The 13,150-nt window shown below is 48.0% G+C and overlaps 3 protein-coding genes across 3 annotated transcripts; all 3 read right to left on the bottom strand.

Annotated features, from left to right (window-relative positions):
- Positions 1–28: 28 nt before the first annotated feature.
- On the bottom strand, positions 29–1,791 carry BKA55DRAFT_684742 (uncharacterized protein; the record flags this gene model as incomplete). Its single annotated transcript, XM_046198684.1, has 5 exons — positions 29–229; positions 283–726; positions 784–903; positions 1,671–1,677; positions 1,736–1,791. 5 exons carry the CDS (start codon positions 1,789–1,791, stop codon positions 29–31), a joined length of 828 nt encoding a protein of 275 aa, XP_046055293.1.
- A 1,434-nt stretch (positions 1,792–3,225) lies between these two features.
- Positions 3,226–5,231, bottom strand: BKA55DRAFT_555754 (uncharacterized protein). Its single transcript, XM_046191654.1, has 2 exons — positions 4,835–5,231; positions 3,226–4,786 (listed from the first exon to the last, which is right to left on the bottom strand). Exons 1-2 carry the CDS (start codon positions 4,970–4,972, stop codon positions 3,389–3,391), a joined length of 1,536 nt encoding a protein of 511 aa, XP_046055292.1. The 5' UTR covers positions 4,973–5,231; the 3' UTR covers positions 3,226–3,388.
- A 774-nt stretch (positions 5,232–6,005) lies between these two features.
- BKA55DRAFT_534247 (uncharacterized protein) lies at positions 6,006–8,425 on the bottom strand (the record flags this gene model as incomplete). The annotated part of the gene is made up of 4 exons (XM_046189577.1): positions 6,006–6,053; positions 6,108–6,496; positions 6,544–7,459; positions 7,538–8,425. 4 exons carry the CDS (start codon positions 8,423–8,425, stop codon positions 6,006–6,008), a joined length of 2,241 nt encoding a protein of 746 aa, XP_046055291.1.
- Between the last annotated feature and the right edge of the window lie 4,725 nt (positions 8,426–13,150).

The raw sequence follows: 13,150 nt of genomic DNA, 5'->3' as shown, positions 1-13,150 counted from the left end.
GCCACCATTCAGCTCAGTTCGTCCGAGCCTAGCGGGATCGTGCGGCGAGAATCTCACGAAGCAACAGCGCCAAAAGACCACCGTTGTACGCCTCCTCTTTGGGAAAGATCTTGTGTTCGTAGATGCTGTAGTCGCTAAGATCCTTAACAGTCTTGAAGTGCTCAACTGGTTGACGGGTTCGGGGTAACTCAACCAAGTCCACAAGGTTGACATGAGTTGCTCGCATGGTCTGAATCTGGTCAGTTTTCTGGTGCAAATGGCTGCGTGATGAGCTTCACTAACTGTGCGTGCTTCGACGAGAGAAGTTGGTTTGGGCAAGCCGATGAGGTTGAACATATTCTGCCAGTGCAGCAGATTGTCCTTATCCTCACCAATGACGTAGTTGAATTCCTGGATGAGTGCAACGCGGAAATTGTACCAGGGCTCAGTGGCTTCCTCAGACCAGCTGAAGTGATTACACATGCGATCGAACTCGTCGAAAAAGGGCTTGGTGCGTTGATGATCAAACCCCGGGAAGTTGGAAAAGAATAGGTCCAAGGGATAGTCCGTAAACTGCTTGCCAGGAAGATCCCACGGGACGAAATGGAAGCGTTCACAAGATGCACCCTCCGGGCGATGCCCATTGTTGCGAAATTCAGGGCACAGTCGCGTGAACTTACGGCGCCGTCTGGGAGCCTTAGGCTCCTTCTTGACTGCAGGGGCAGACCGGAAGAAGTCGTCCTTGAGCTGACATTCATGGTTAGTACTGGGACTTTGGCAAGATGCTGACTTGTGAGATCTTACCCGACGAAATCGCTCCAGCTCATCGTCGACCCGACTCCGCGGGACTTCACCCTCGCCCTCACCATTGGGCTTACTGTCGTCCTTGGGCGACAAGGAAGCGACACCCTCTTGCTGGTCATTCTATGACGTGGACATGTTGGATATATAAGGTAGGCATATTTGGTATGTGTTGTGTGTGGTGTTGCGTTGTTGATATGTGGCTAACTGTCGGAGAAAAGAAGAGGAGGATCAAGATCAAAAGAGAAGTCAATAAATAGACAGTGCGGTAAGTTAGGGCACATTACATAAGGCAGAGTGAGGTACCTAAGGCACGGCACGAGGTGTAACAGTGGCAGTGGCAGGCAGTTTGTGACAGTGACAAAGTGACAAGCGGGCAGGCAACAAGACAGGATTTCTCGTAGTGACATTGGATGACACGAACTGCCTAAAATGCTGCAAAAAGGCTCCAGCTGCCTACAAGATCTTTACTTTCAAAATGCACATAGCCTTGACCAAAGAAGGATAGGGGTTTGTTAATGCACAGCTTTCAGATACCTGCACAATCAGCATAAAGAATAAAGAATATAGGGACCGCATTTTACAAAGAGAGACCTAGGGGAATATACAAAGTATATGAGAACACATAGAATCAAGAATGTGTCAAGACAACCGGGAGTGTCCTATTGCTAGCCTCCAGCGCGATCAACTCCGCCATCGCCACAGTATCAACAACCGCGTCCGGGAGCAAACCTGCCGTTATTTGTACATACAGTCAAAATACGAAACGAAATATATATAGATAGTGTAATAGAATCGACTGAGGTTCTTTTTCTAATACTAAAACTTAGTGATTGTGTACCCTGTTGGCCTTAATGCTCGAGTGTTCTGCAACACTGCCATCATCTTACAGTCTGCCTGAAACATCAAGCATGACGATCAAAGCAAAGACCACAGTAGTCTTATACATGCCTACAAGCCGGAATCGCCAGCCTTCGCCCCTGTGCACCAAGCAGGCACAAATACATGCATAGCGGTATATCTGCTTGTATTCTGAATAGATAAGGTAGGATAATTTAGAAGTGTGATGCTAGAAATGAGGTCGTTTGTTTCACTTGTGCTTCTTGACAAAAGGCTGTAGAAAGAAGTGCATCTCCAAGCAACAAACACTATAACTAAGAATCAAGCAACATGGTATTGACATCCGTTTTATGTTATGAATATCTATAAAACCTCAAAGCCACCCGTTCATTCTGCCTACAGCATCTCCTGTAAGAACTCCAGATTGAGACATAAAAGATGTACGAACCACAGACACGCTGGTGTTATACGAGACGGATCAACTTTCTTCTCTTATAACTCTGAAACTTCTCCCTCACTAATTATACTATATTATCTGCCCTAATCCGATGTGGTAGCTTACGTTCACTCTGTAGAATGGACCAGTTTGGGATAAGTCTGAGTAAGCTTAGGATCAGGTTTGGGTAGGTTTAGAATGAAAATAAACAATCGTCTTTGGTATCGAGTCGTTATACTCTCTTGGGGATGCAAGTATATTATAGACAAATAGTGACGCAAGAAATACATGCGTAGAAAACAATACTTGATATCTATTGATTGCTTTTGTTTAGGTGTGAGTTGTTATTATAAGTTTCCTTGAACAAACAGCTGCTAGCATAAACTAGGAAACCTTCTAGTGTCCTGTCTGAGCTAGTTATATAAAGTCTAGATAGTTCCTCCAAGTCTTTGTCCCAAAGAAATAAGTACTCTGTCTTATATGTTCTTCTATACTTACATATACACAAGTAATGCCCTCGTACTCAACGGGAGGCAAGAACGAGATGCAAGGAGAAGGCGACGCTTGCTACGTACAAAAGGATTAAGGGAGGCCAAAGCTATATATGTTCTTCCACTGAGGCCAGCAAATTTAGAATCCTTGAGCCTGCTCGCTATCGTGGCTAATTCAGTATCGTTTCCGAGCGTGAAGCATTGTAATTAAGATATGTGCAACGCAAGGGAGGCAGTCATACTAACGATTTATCCAAGTATACACTTTGCACTACATCTTTGGGTTACAGCTCCTGCTCCATATCTCAAAAAGCATCAACACATCACGACCACGTCTCTGATAGCTTTTGATCAAAGACTCTCGATGTCTGCCATTCTAGTCTCCGAGACATGCTGACAGACTACGACCCCTTCCTGGAATTTTATTGTGTCCAAAAACTTTCTCATCGGGGCGGGCTTCGCAACGCTGCAAGAGAGAGGGAGTTTTCGGAGGTATAAGGAGTCCCAAATGTGTCCTTTATTGTCGTTTTATCTTTCATACTCCTTATCCTGTCAATGATATCGATATTTCATCATATCTATTAAAAGGTTAATGAAAGCTCATATAGTATTGTGTTAATCTCAACTTTATATCTTTGATCATACCGTGGCAATGTGATAAATGAACCAGACTACACTCGGAATTTTTCATCTTTATTTACTTCCACTTCCTCATCTATCTTGCATTCCGAACGAGACATATGGATTCCAAATCATTATTGTGAGAAATTGTGTCTTTCGATCTATTCTAAACATTTCACACCTATACGCCATCTATATAATACTCATTGTAATCATAACTCTATCCCGCCAATGCCTCATCCCTTGCCTTGATATCTTCCTGCTTGCCCTTCTCCTCCTGTTTCTGTTCCTGTGCCTTAACCTTATCCTTCTTACTCAAAGTCAAAGCTCCTTTCTTGAATGCCTCATTTGGTAGCGGTCGGATAATCGGCTGAACAACCCACCACGGCCTTCGACATCGTCTTTGTGTGCCTACTGAGCTCTCAGTCTCAGGAGGATCCTCCTCGCCCTCAGCCAATGGTGTCTCCGCAACGCTCTCCCCATTGGTGCGCTCGTACTCAATGAGACCTTCTGCAACCTTACGCTCTACGGCAGATAGAACACGCTCGTAGGCTTCCATGTCGCCTGCTCGGCTCTTGGCTAGCATGTCTCGCACGTCGGTGTGCTTGGAGACAAAGTGTCGCAATAGATGGAATAGATGAGGTTGCATGGCTGACATGTTGGGGCCCTGTTCTCCCTTCTTGCCCAGGTCCTTTCTTCGCTTTTTAGACGGTGGCTCATCCTCAACTGTCTCGCTCTCATTCATCCATTCAGTATCGTCACCAGGCATGAAGAGTGGTCGGCGCTCAAGGTGCTTCTCTCCAAAAACGTGTTCGTGGAGGATGTCCATGTATCGTCTGAACACAGCATCAACTCTGTAACCCCCTTTTCCATCTTTTCCTCTCCAGTATTCTCGTCCCTCCTCTCCGACGGGTGGTGGCTTTGTGAAGATAGCTGGGTCGCTGAGGTTACCCTCGGCGCTCATCACACCATCAGCTCCTGTAGCCTCGAGGCACTTCTCAATATCTCCCTCCTGAAGAATATTTCCATTCGCGAAAATGACTGTCTCCTTGGGTAGGCTGTCTCTCAGGAACCGAATCATCTTCCACTCAGCCAGGCCCGTCAAATGTCCCTTCTGCTCCCTTCGTCGGCCGTGAACGGTGAGGATAGATGCACCAGCCTTCAGGACATTCTGCGCGTATGCCAGGGTCTCCTCCTTAGTATCCAGGATTCGAATCTTGGCCGTCACAGGCACAGGCAACTCGTTGTGCAAGATGTTGATCAAGCGGAAGATAAGATCCTGGTCTTCCTGGAGGAAAGCACCATACTTTCCCTTTCTCGCGATACCCTGAGGACATCCGAGGTTCAAGTCAACAGCATCGCAGTAAGGAGCGACTTGCTTAGCGGCGGAAAGGAGCGCTTCGGGATCGTTCGCGCAGAACTGGACGAATAGCGGGCGGTCGATAGAAGGGTTTCCGTCAAGCCAGGGAGTTTCGCCGTCAGGTTTGACGGATTGGAAGTGCGCCTTGCGATATTTCTCGTCTTGCGAAAAGAGACGAGCGTGGAGCATGGGTGTATAGGCAAGAAGACTCTTTTGTTCAGTGGGTGAAATGAAACTTCGAGTTAGCATGCGCCAGGCCTAAACCGTCAGTCAAGTCACACATTACTAGATCTAACAATAACTTACAAATTCAGACTGGTCTACCATCGGCGCAACAATGAACTTGGGGCTTCCGATAGACTCGTAGAATGCTCGTCCTTGCAGCTTGGTAGGGCGCTCCCCCGCGCTGGTGGGGTTCTCCTCTGTAGTCGTCATTGTAGACATACGCTGTGCGAAACAGACAAATCGGCGGCTTGAAACAAAAGGATGCAGATATCCCGGACTCTTCAAGAGCCAGGCTCGTCGTGTTAATCGATCCAGAGTGTTTAACGTGACGCGGCGCAAAGAGGTTTAGAGGGAGCGTTTACTGCCTATGTATGACCACCAAAATATTTTTTTCAACATTTCACCTCCGAGTAATGTTACGGCCCGGATGTGGGGGTGGGGGAGGCTTGTGGCTGACGAGATCGCGGGGACCTTGAGGCTTAAGCCTTATTTCCGAAAGATCCAACGTGTGGGTACATGTACCATTTTATTCTTCTCATGTACCTCTAATAGCGGGTCTCTATGAAGATGCCAAGCAACACCACAAATCATGTACCCAAGTACCCTTCCTCTATCTGTAAATTGATTCGATCCCCTGAATCAAATGAAGAACAAACAAATTCTGAAGTGTACACGCAATCGAGATTAATTAGCCTGTTAAGCCCCTGATGCTTGCATCCCGTAGCCCAACTCGGAAATAGTCTGAAAACATATACTGATTCACTAAAAACAAGGTGAAGTAATGTCTCAAACATTCACAGGGCGACGTAAAATGTCCCGACCAAGCAATCAAAACTTCATGTTATATCCATTCCATTGATTTTTTTTGTTCATGTCGACAAGACTAGTAAATGATGTTCTGTGAATTAACGCTGTGTCCCCGTTTCAATGGTGACACTGCTGCAAGCCCAGAAATATGTATGTATGTAATTTCCATTACGCTCCATTCCTCGTCGGTCCCAGATGAAAAGAAAAGAGAGATGATAAAAGCAAGATTAAAGAAATGTACGACTCTTTGGTCTAAATTCCACATGACATGTAGAGACTGGTTAGAGTGATCAACACCATTAACACCGTACAATGCTGTCCCAAACGCCCAAGCGGTTAATATGGTTGCTTGCAATACAAGATTCCGGTTTGAGCTCCGGTATCAGTCAAGGAAACAAAACACTGCGCTAACAAGCTTCGCTCCTCGTGGTGGGCATTGCCATCATCAGAAAAAGTGCGTGTAAATCTTTGAGTTTTCGTGAACCTCCATCTCCTATAAACTGTTAACAACTGGTGTGGCGTTAAAATTCTCAGTGTCAAAACGTACCATTTTGAAGGTGTTCAGCTCCTCCTTGATCTGTTGCGCAAGCATGGGAGTCAATCGGTTGCAGGTAGCTATCTCACCGCGACGATCGTACTCCTGACTAGGCCAAGTATCGTGGAAGACAATACGGGGTGAGAAAGTCGCGTTACGCTTGGTAGATCCATGGGGAGTGTTTGGTGCGCTCTTGCTGTCCTGTCGTAGCCTCAAAGCGGACATGAAATAATCTTCGCTACCGATAGCAATTGAACCAGTTCGTCGATGGCCCTGAGACTCGTCGTTGGGAGTGCTAGGGGCACTGGAGTTGGGGGAGTCGGTGACAGCAGGAACGCTGGGGAGGTCAAGGCCAGGCGAGGAATCGGCAGGACGAATGGAAGGGCTGGCTGAGCCTGGGCCTGAAGACTGTTAGCTCAAGATTCTACAATGAAAAGATCGCACTTACGCTTAAGAATTCCCTTGCGGACGGCAGCAAGCACCTCCGCACGTTCCCTGTCGCCTCCAACAATACTCTTACGCGAGTTCGAGTTGTCAGTTCCAGAGCTTCCAAGACGTTCAGCAATCTCAGCACCCAAATTGGTATCGATCGAATTGCGCTCAAGATGGGGGAAGGTATCCGTCTGTCTGGGATCGGCCGACACGTTAACCCGTTGAGTCTCAGCCTCGACAGTGACCATCGATACAGCAGCTTGGCTAGCCTCGGGCTTTACAGGTCCATCAGCAGGAGGAACTCCAATCACTGACTTCGGTCGGAAAATTCCAACGAAAGATCGACCACCCTTCTTCATACCTCGGCCCATCTTTCGAATCATGATAGAAGCCGACGATGCTGTCGAGGAGATGGAGAGGTTATCGGTTGAGCCACCAAAGAATCTGCCACCATAGATGCTGTGTCCAAGGCCTGCAGCCTCCTGCGCTTCCGCGATACGTGCTTGTTCGGCATCGTAGGCTTCGTCGGCCGTTGGGTCCTTGTGGAGTTTGGAGGGTTCTGTCTTATCAGCTCCCTCACCCTCATCAGCCTTGCGGAAATCTGCCGCGCTTCCAAATGAGAAAGCGCGTCGCAGTCTGGAGGTCTTGCTCTTGGATTTGCGTCCTTTATCCTTGATAGCAGCAAGCTGTTTAGCCGCGGGTGAGTCTACATTACCCGCACCTGGCGCATTGGAAGATCCGTCTTCAGCGACCTCGCTAGCCATGGTGGCTGGTCTAGAGAGAGGAGAAGGGTTTGTAGTGCGTTTAATCGCATCGGAAGATGATCCTCGAGGTGGGATGTTGACCTTGGCGTGATCTTGCTTAGAAGTGATTTCGTTGTTTGCCTGGGAAGAGGGGTTTCCAGTGGGGGCAGACACATTGCGGTTGGCAGACTGCAGAACATCCCTGTTAGCATTCAAGTTTTACCACCCATTGCTGATTGGATAGTGTTTCAAGGATCATCAACTTACCGAGGATGGTCGAGAGTGACTACTGCGGCTGGAATTTACACTCTCAGAACTTCCGTTGCGCGAGTGTGCGGCAGTGTTACTGACAACACGCAGTGTTTGAGAATTTCCGTCTACTTTGCTCTTGTCGTGGGTAGCAGGCTTTGACAGGTCAGAATCGGCACGAAGACTTCGGCGGCGGGATCGGTTTGAATCATCCATGGGAGATTGAAGAAGTTGCATATCATCCATGGATGTGCCGGGCATGGCATTATAGAAGCTGTTGGGTCTGTTTGGAATCGCCGAGCGGGCAGGATTGGGGCCATTATAGAGTTGAGTTGCAGTAGGCATTCCATTCACGGGGACAGCTGTACTCTGAGAGCGACCGTGCTGATTTTGTTGAGGAGTGAGCGACCGTCTATACCTGTCCGGTGCAGCTTTGCTTGAAGAAGTTGGAGAGACTGGTTGTGCAGGGCCAGCAAGGAAGGCAGAATGAGGTCGAGGAGCAGGCACAATGTTTCGTCGCTGAGGAATGGCAGAATCATCTCGAGCACCCGTTTGGCCGACGCCCATGGCATTGTACTGCACGTTGGTAGCTGAGGAGCTAAACTGGCGTCCGCCGTAGTTGGCATTGTGGTTATAGTTTCGCGTCGGTTGACCTTGTGGTTGCCAAGATTGTGTATGGTTCAGGGTCGGTGTGCTAGTGAAAGCGTATTGTTGGACAGGAGTCGAACTACCCCGGTAGCCAGTAGGAGAAGGAACAGCATATCTTGGGGCTTGAGCCGCTGCCGCATACTGGTGGCCAACCTGGCCTTGGTTATTGGGTATCATGCTTGTTGAAGAAGACGGTCGGGTCTGGAGCATTGTAACCGTTGCAGTTTGCTGGGGAAAGGTTTGGACCAGAGCAGCCATAGTTTGCGTTGACGTATAACGAGCAGTAAAGCAGCCGTCAACAACAAGCGTAACCACGAGAGTGCCTGTTGAATACCTTCGGTCTTAGTTCGAAGGGATCGGACGAAGTCGGTTCGAGGTGCAGTGTGTTTGCAACTCAACAAAAGAGCAACTGTGGCCAAGATTCATGTTAGCACGGTTTTCACTAGGCACGGCCTTCAAACGCCAAAGAAAGCTTGAACAATCCGGATATCCCTTCTTGAGTTGGATTCCCGTTGAGAGCCAGGAGAGATTTGCGTGACCACCTACCTTTTTTTTTCCTGTTATATCTTTATGACAAACGAAAGAAGATCAGGAGGCTGTGATTAAGGACGCCAGCGACCAGAAACAAAGGGAATTGATCGTGCTGAGGAAGCAGCTCACTATTACCGTGGGCAGACTTTGACTCTGCTACGAGATGAGATATGCTAATGTAGATTGGAGACAAGATCAAGAGTCGTGACAGACAGCTTGAATCTCGACCTAGTTATAACGGAACATGAGAGAGTCGTCGACAGTTCTGGGCAATGGAACGGTGAAGTAGACGAGTGAGGCGAGGAAACAAAGTATTACGGAGTTCGCTCGCGAGATGAGGGCTATGATCGACAGGGCAGGCAAGATTTCCAGTCGTCGAGAATCGTCACAGGGGTCTGGAGAGAGCAGTTGCGAATGGCTCAGCAAATGCAACTGCGGACAGGACGCTACAAGTGTCGAGGTCTAAAGCCAAACGATCACAGGAGACGATAGATGTAGAATGTGGAAGATCGAAAGATCGAAAGCGTTCGAAGGGTTCTGGGAGATTCGGGGAAAGCGACGGCTGAGAGAAAGGGGTACGGCAATTTGGAGAAAGTCGAGCCGGGGAGACGAGGGGCAGAGAAGGCCAAAATGGCGATGGGTTACGGTGATGGCAATAATGAGGAGGAGAATAGAAAGGAAAAGGAAGAAAAGACACCTGAACAAGGAGAAACGAGACGATGAGATGAGATGGTGAAGAAGTCAATCTGTTGTTCAGAAAGTGAGGTGAGGTGATTGAGAAACCTCAAGAGCCCAGGTGGGTACGTAACTCGTGTTATCCACACGCTAATAATGCATGGGATGGTCCTAGTCGGACTTGCAGAAAAGGGACCCGGTGGTGCAGAGCTCACTACAATGGACTGCCAAAGTTGGTTTTTTACAGGGCACATATGCCAGTAGAGTCTCTATAATTTAGCGGTCGAAGGACCAAATTCTGGGTACATGACCACCCCCAACGCGGCCCATCGCAAGTGATCTCGGACATGCAACCCTTTCGACATGAACGTGACATCAGTGTGGTTGCAATCTAACGCCTATTCAGAAAATAGCCTCGAATGAGGATTGATTGCAAGGAAGGAAGAGAAGTGACAGCCGTGATTCATCTATCTCACTCAAACATCCGCTCTTCGGTCTTCAGCTTGATCACGACAATAATAACACAACCTCACGCGTTCAAAGACAACGTATCAGGCTGGTAACCGTTCCGTAGTCCTGGAGATAAAGTATTGTCAGCGTGCAGGGGACAAGGGGCAAGACGTCGTAAGCCAATTCTCTCCGTCCGTCTGGTTGCTGTTGGCATCTCGAGATGAATGATATTCACACATGCCTCTCATGCACCGCCCTCGTCCTAAACACGAGGTGCTCGTGGAGCCATCCCAGGGATTCCCCAAGTGAAAATCCCACAACTCCCAGGAGACTTGAGCGGGTCTTGTCAATGCCAGAAGAGCCAATACGCTCACCATTGGTCACCGCTGCATTGAGCTAGCAGGGAGCCTGGCTCGGTAGAGTGACCACGTCGAGGTCTCTCTCTGTTGTGCTTTCTAGGCTGTCGCGAGAGGCAGAGAGCATTGATCCAGGAACAAGCTCCTGTCCGTGCTGGTTGATGGCTTTTGCCTGTGCTTCCTCTGCTGCATTGCCCAGCGACCAGCTGACGGGACTGGGAAGGGCTCAAACATTGGTGCTGTCTCTGTGCGAGGCTATATTGGTGCTTGAGATGAAGTCTCTGAATTTCTTTCCGTCCCGTCGTCACTTGTCGGCGGTCCTATGTTGGTTGCCGTCTCAAACTAGCAGACCGAAACGGATTTCGGGGTCTTGAGAAAAACCACCTCCAACAGACAGTGACTACATACTCAGGGGTATGTACGTTTTCCGGCCGCTGCACAAAATACTTGCGTGTACAGTACAGTACAAGACATACATACACATCCATGAATTGGATCAAAGCAAGGGACATTCAGGGGATACCACGTCAGACGGGCCAATCACCAATGAGCATCATAGACGTTGAGAGGATCAACATTGAGATACGATTGATTTTCACGCTTTGGCTCCTTTAGGGGTTCGCGCTTGTGTGTGTCCCGTCTGGAAAGGGTCATGGCTTTTTTCGGCTGTTTCTTTCAGGTTGTGACTTTTGAGCCAGACAATTGATAGCGGCTAACGTTAGATCGAGCGAAACAGTCTGGTATTGCTTGGCGTTGTGTTTGTTTAACATAACCAACAGCTCTTGAAGCTATTCTGGCGATATTAACATATGTGTAATCAAGGTGACAATGACTCGCCGCTTCCAAGAAGGAACAAATATCTCAATATTCCTGTAAACAAGACTACCCAGTCGAGATGTGTGTGAGTCACTCAGCTGCTGAACCTCTTTCAAGTCGGTCAACTTTCTGCAACTCTTATTGTTCGCCCGGCACGATACGAAAACACCAATTATTCCTTCAGCCGCAATCATTCTTCTCATGTACCCGCAGCCCTGGGATTCCTTTGGCCGAGGCCGTTGGCTCGATGTCGGCAGAGCGAAGCGTCTCATGGCTTGCAGTCTGCAGTAGCTTCTGCAGTATGCGTGGGATCTGACACAAGACATCCGGTAAGTCCAACTGGTCCAGTACTTTCAACAGCCACAGTGGGACACTCAAAAAGAGCCCCCATGGGCCGAAGACGCGAGTCCAGTGGATCTCGAAGCAAAAAAGAGGCCAAACTCATGCACAATGAAATCGTAAACGAGCCCTCGACTTCTGATAGGAGGGGATTTGACAAGACATGTTTTACAAGACGACACCATCTTCTACCACTTTGACCCTGAGAGACATTCCTATGCTTGACTCTTGCTACCATAAAATCTCTTCAGCTCACCACAATTGGTGACCCTTACAGATCATAGGTATTTTCCTTGGCTTTGCTTCTCCTATTTCTATATCAAAACAACAGCTCATGCATTGTACTGGAATTTTCCATGACAACATGATATGGCACTCCTCGCCTCTTCCAAGTAAGAATAGATATCCGCGTATTTTTAGAATGGGTCCGAAGGTCGTCAATCGCGTACCCACTGAAGAACCCAATTGTGCGTGTATTTTTGCTTCATGGATGTGTACAGAATACTCAATGCTAGCGATAGTTGGAAAGTCCCGTTAGAACTTGGAAATATCAGGTTTCTAGCATGTTCATCTTGTTGCAGAAAGGGAATGAATACCGAAAACACAAAACTTCAACAGAGAGACTATTATTGATGAGAAACCTGATCATGGATGTCTTCACCGACAAAACACCGTCACTTACATACCAGCCTTTGTCTTGCTCAATTTACGGGTCTGGGGTAGGTAAAGAATGACGATGGAGGAGACATCCTGGACACTTCCAGGGTTGAAACAAGCTCACAGGCTGGGGTCTCAATTGACATTCTGAGACAGGCACATTAAGTTCTGGCGATATTTTAGATTGCTTCATCATGCTCATTGCTGTATATTGAACCATGCTATAGAAACTGCGCCTCGTGGAGCAGAAGCAAGTCATGCTATCTAGATCGCCATTGACCATGGACAGAAAGAACTGAGATGAACTCAAATCTCGGCTCTGCAACAGACCAAATGCGTGTTGTTGAGGTCTTGGCTGCCGAGGTTGGTGTACACATCCCATTACAACACTGCTTTGAGCCTCACGACCAGTTACCTGTAGGAGAAACTGAGCATGTTCTCCAAAGCAGAGTTTATACTAAATATATTGCTCAGTTTGCCACCGTAAGGTCCTAGCTCTGGCTCGCGCGGATGTTTACTTTTTTCAATCAGCCTCAACTCAGTTAACCATCCAAAAACTCCCGCCTTTGCCGTTCAACAACCCTTTGGCCCGTCTGGACCGACTAGATTCGGGGTTCGACCAACAATTAAGACAATTAGCTTGGCCATTGCATTAATCTAAAACTCATTAAAGTGCTGGTCTCCTCATTCGGCGTCTCTAGCTCGATATACGCAATCCAATGCGCACGCACAGGCTAATATGCGAACCGTTCTTCGGTACTCCAAAGAGAAGCGAAACTGCTTGGGTGATGCAGATCAATCTCTCATCATCCACGATTTAATTACTGGGCGCATGTAACAGCGTCTCAGCTCATGGGCCCCAGCGGCCAACTGTGTTGAGATTGAGATTTGGGCCGTCCCCCTATGTTCAGATAGATTACACAGGGGTATGAATTCATTTCAGTTCTCAGGACGAGCTGGATATAACGCGGGGGCTCTGAAAACCTCCTAGCGTCGTCCCAGTACAGTAATTCCCGCAGCTAATTGCCGGAGAATGCTGTAGTCCTGCCTGTGGGCTGGTTGGCCGTTGTGTATTATTCAATTTCGGTGAAGTTGTCCTAACTGAGCTTTCTGAGGAGAACACCGACGAAATGTTACAGATACATCAAATGATCGACAT

The sequence above is a fragment of the Fusarium redolens genome, assembly GCF_020744475.1.
Source record: "Fusarium redolens strain MPI-CAGE-AT-0023 chromosome Unknown BKA55scaffold_2, whole genome shotgun sequence".
Classification (NCBI taxonomy): Eukaryota; Fungi; Ascomycota; class Sordariomycetes; order Hypocreales; family Nectriaceae; genus Fusarium; species Fusarium redolens.
Note: the sequence above shows the minus strand (reverse complement) of the source record. Positions and strands in the feature narration are given on the sequence as shown.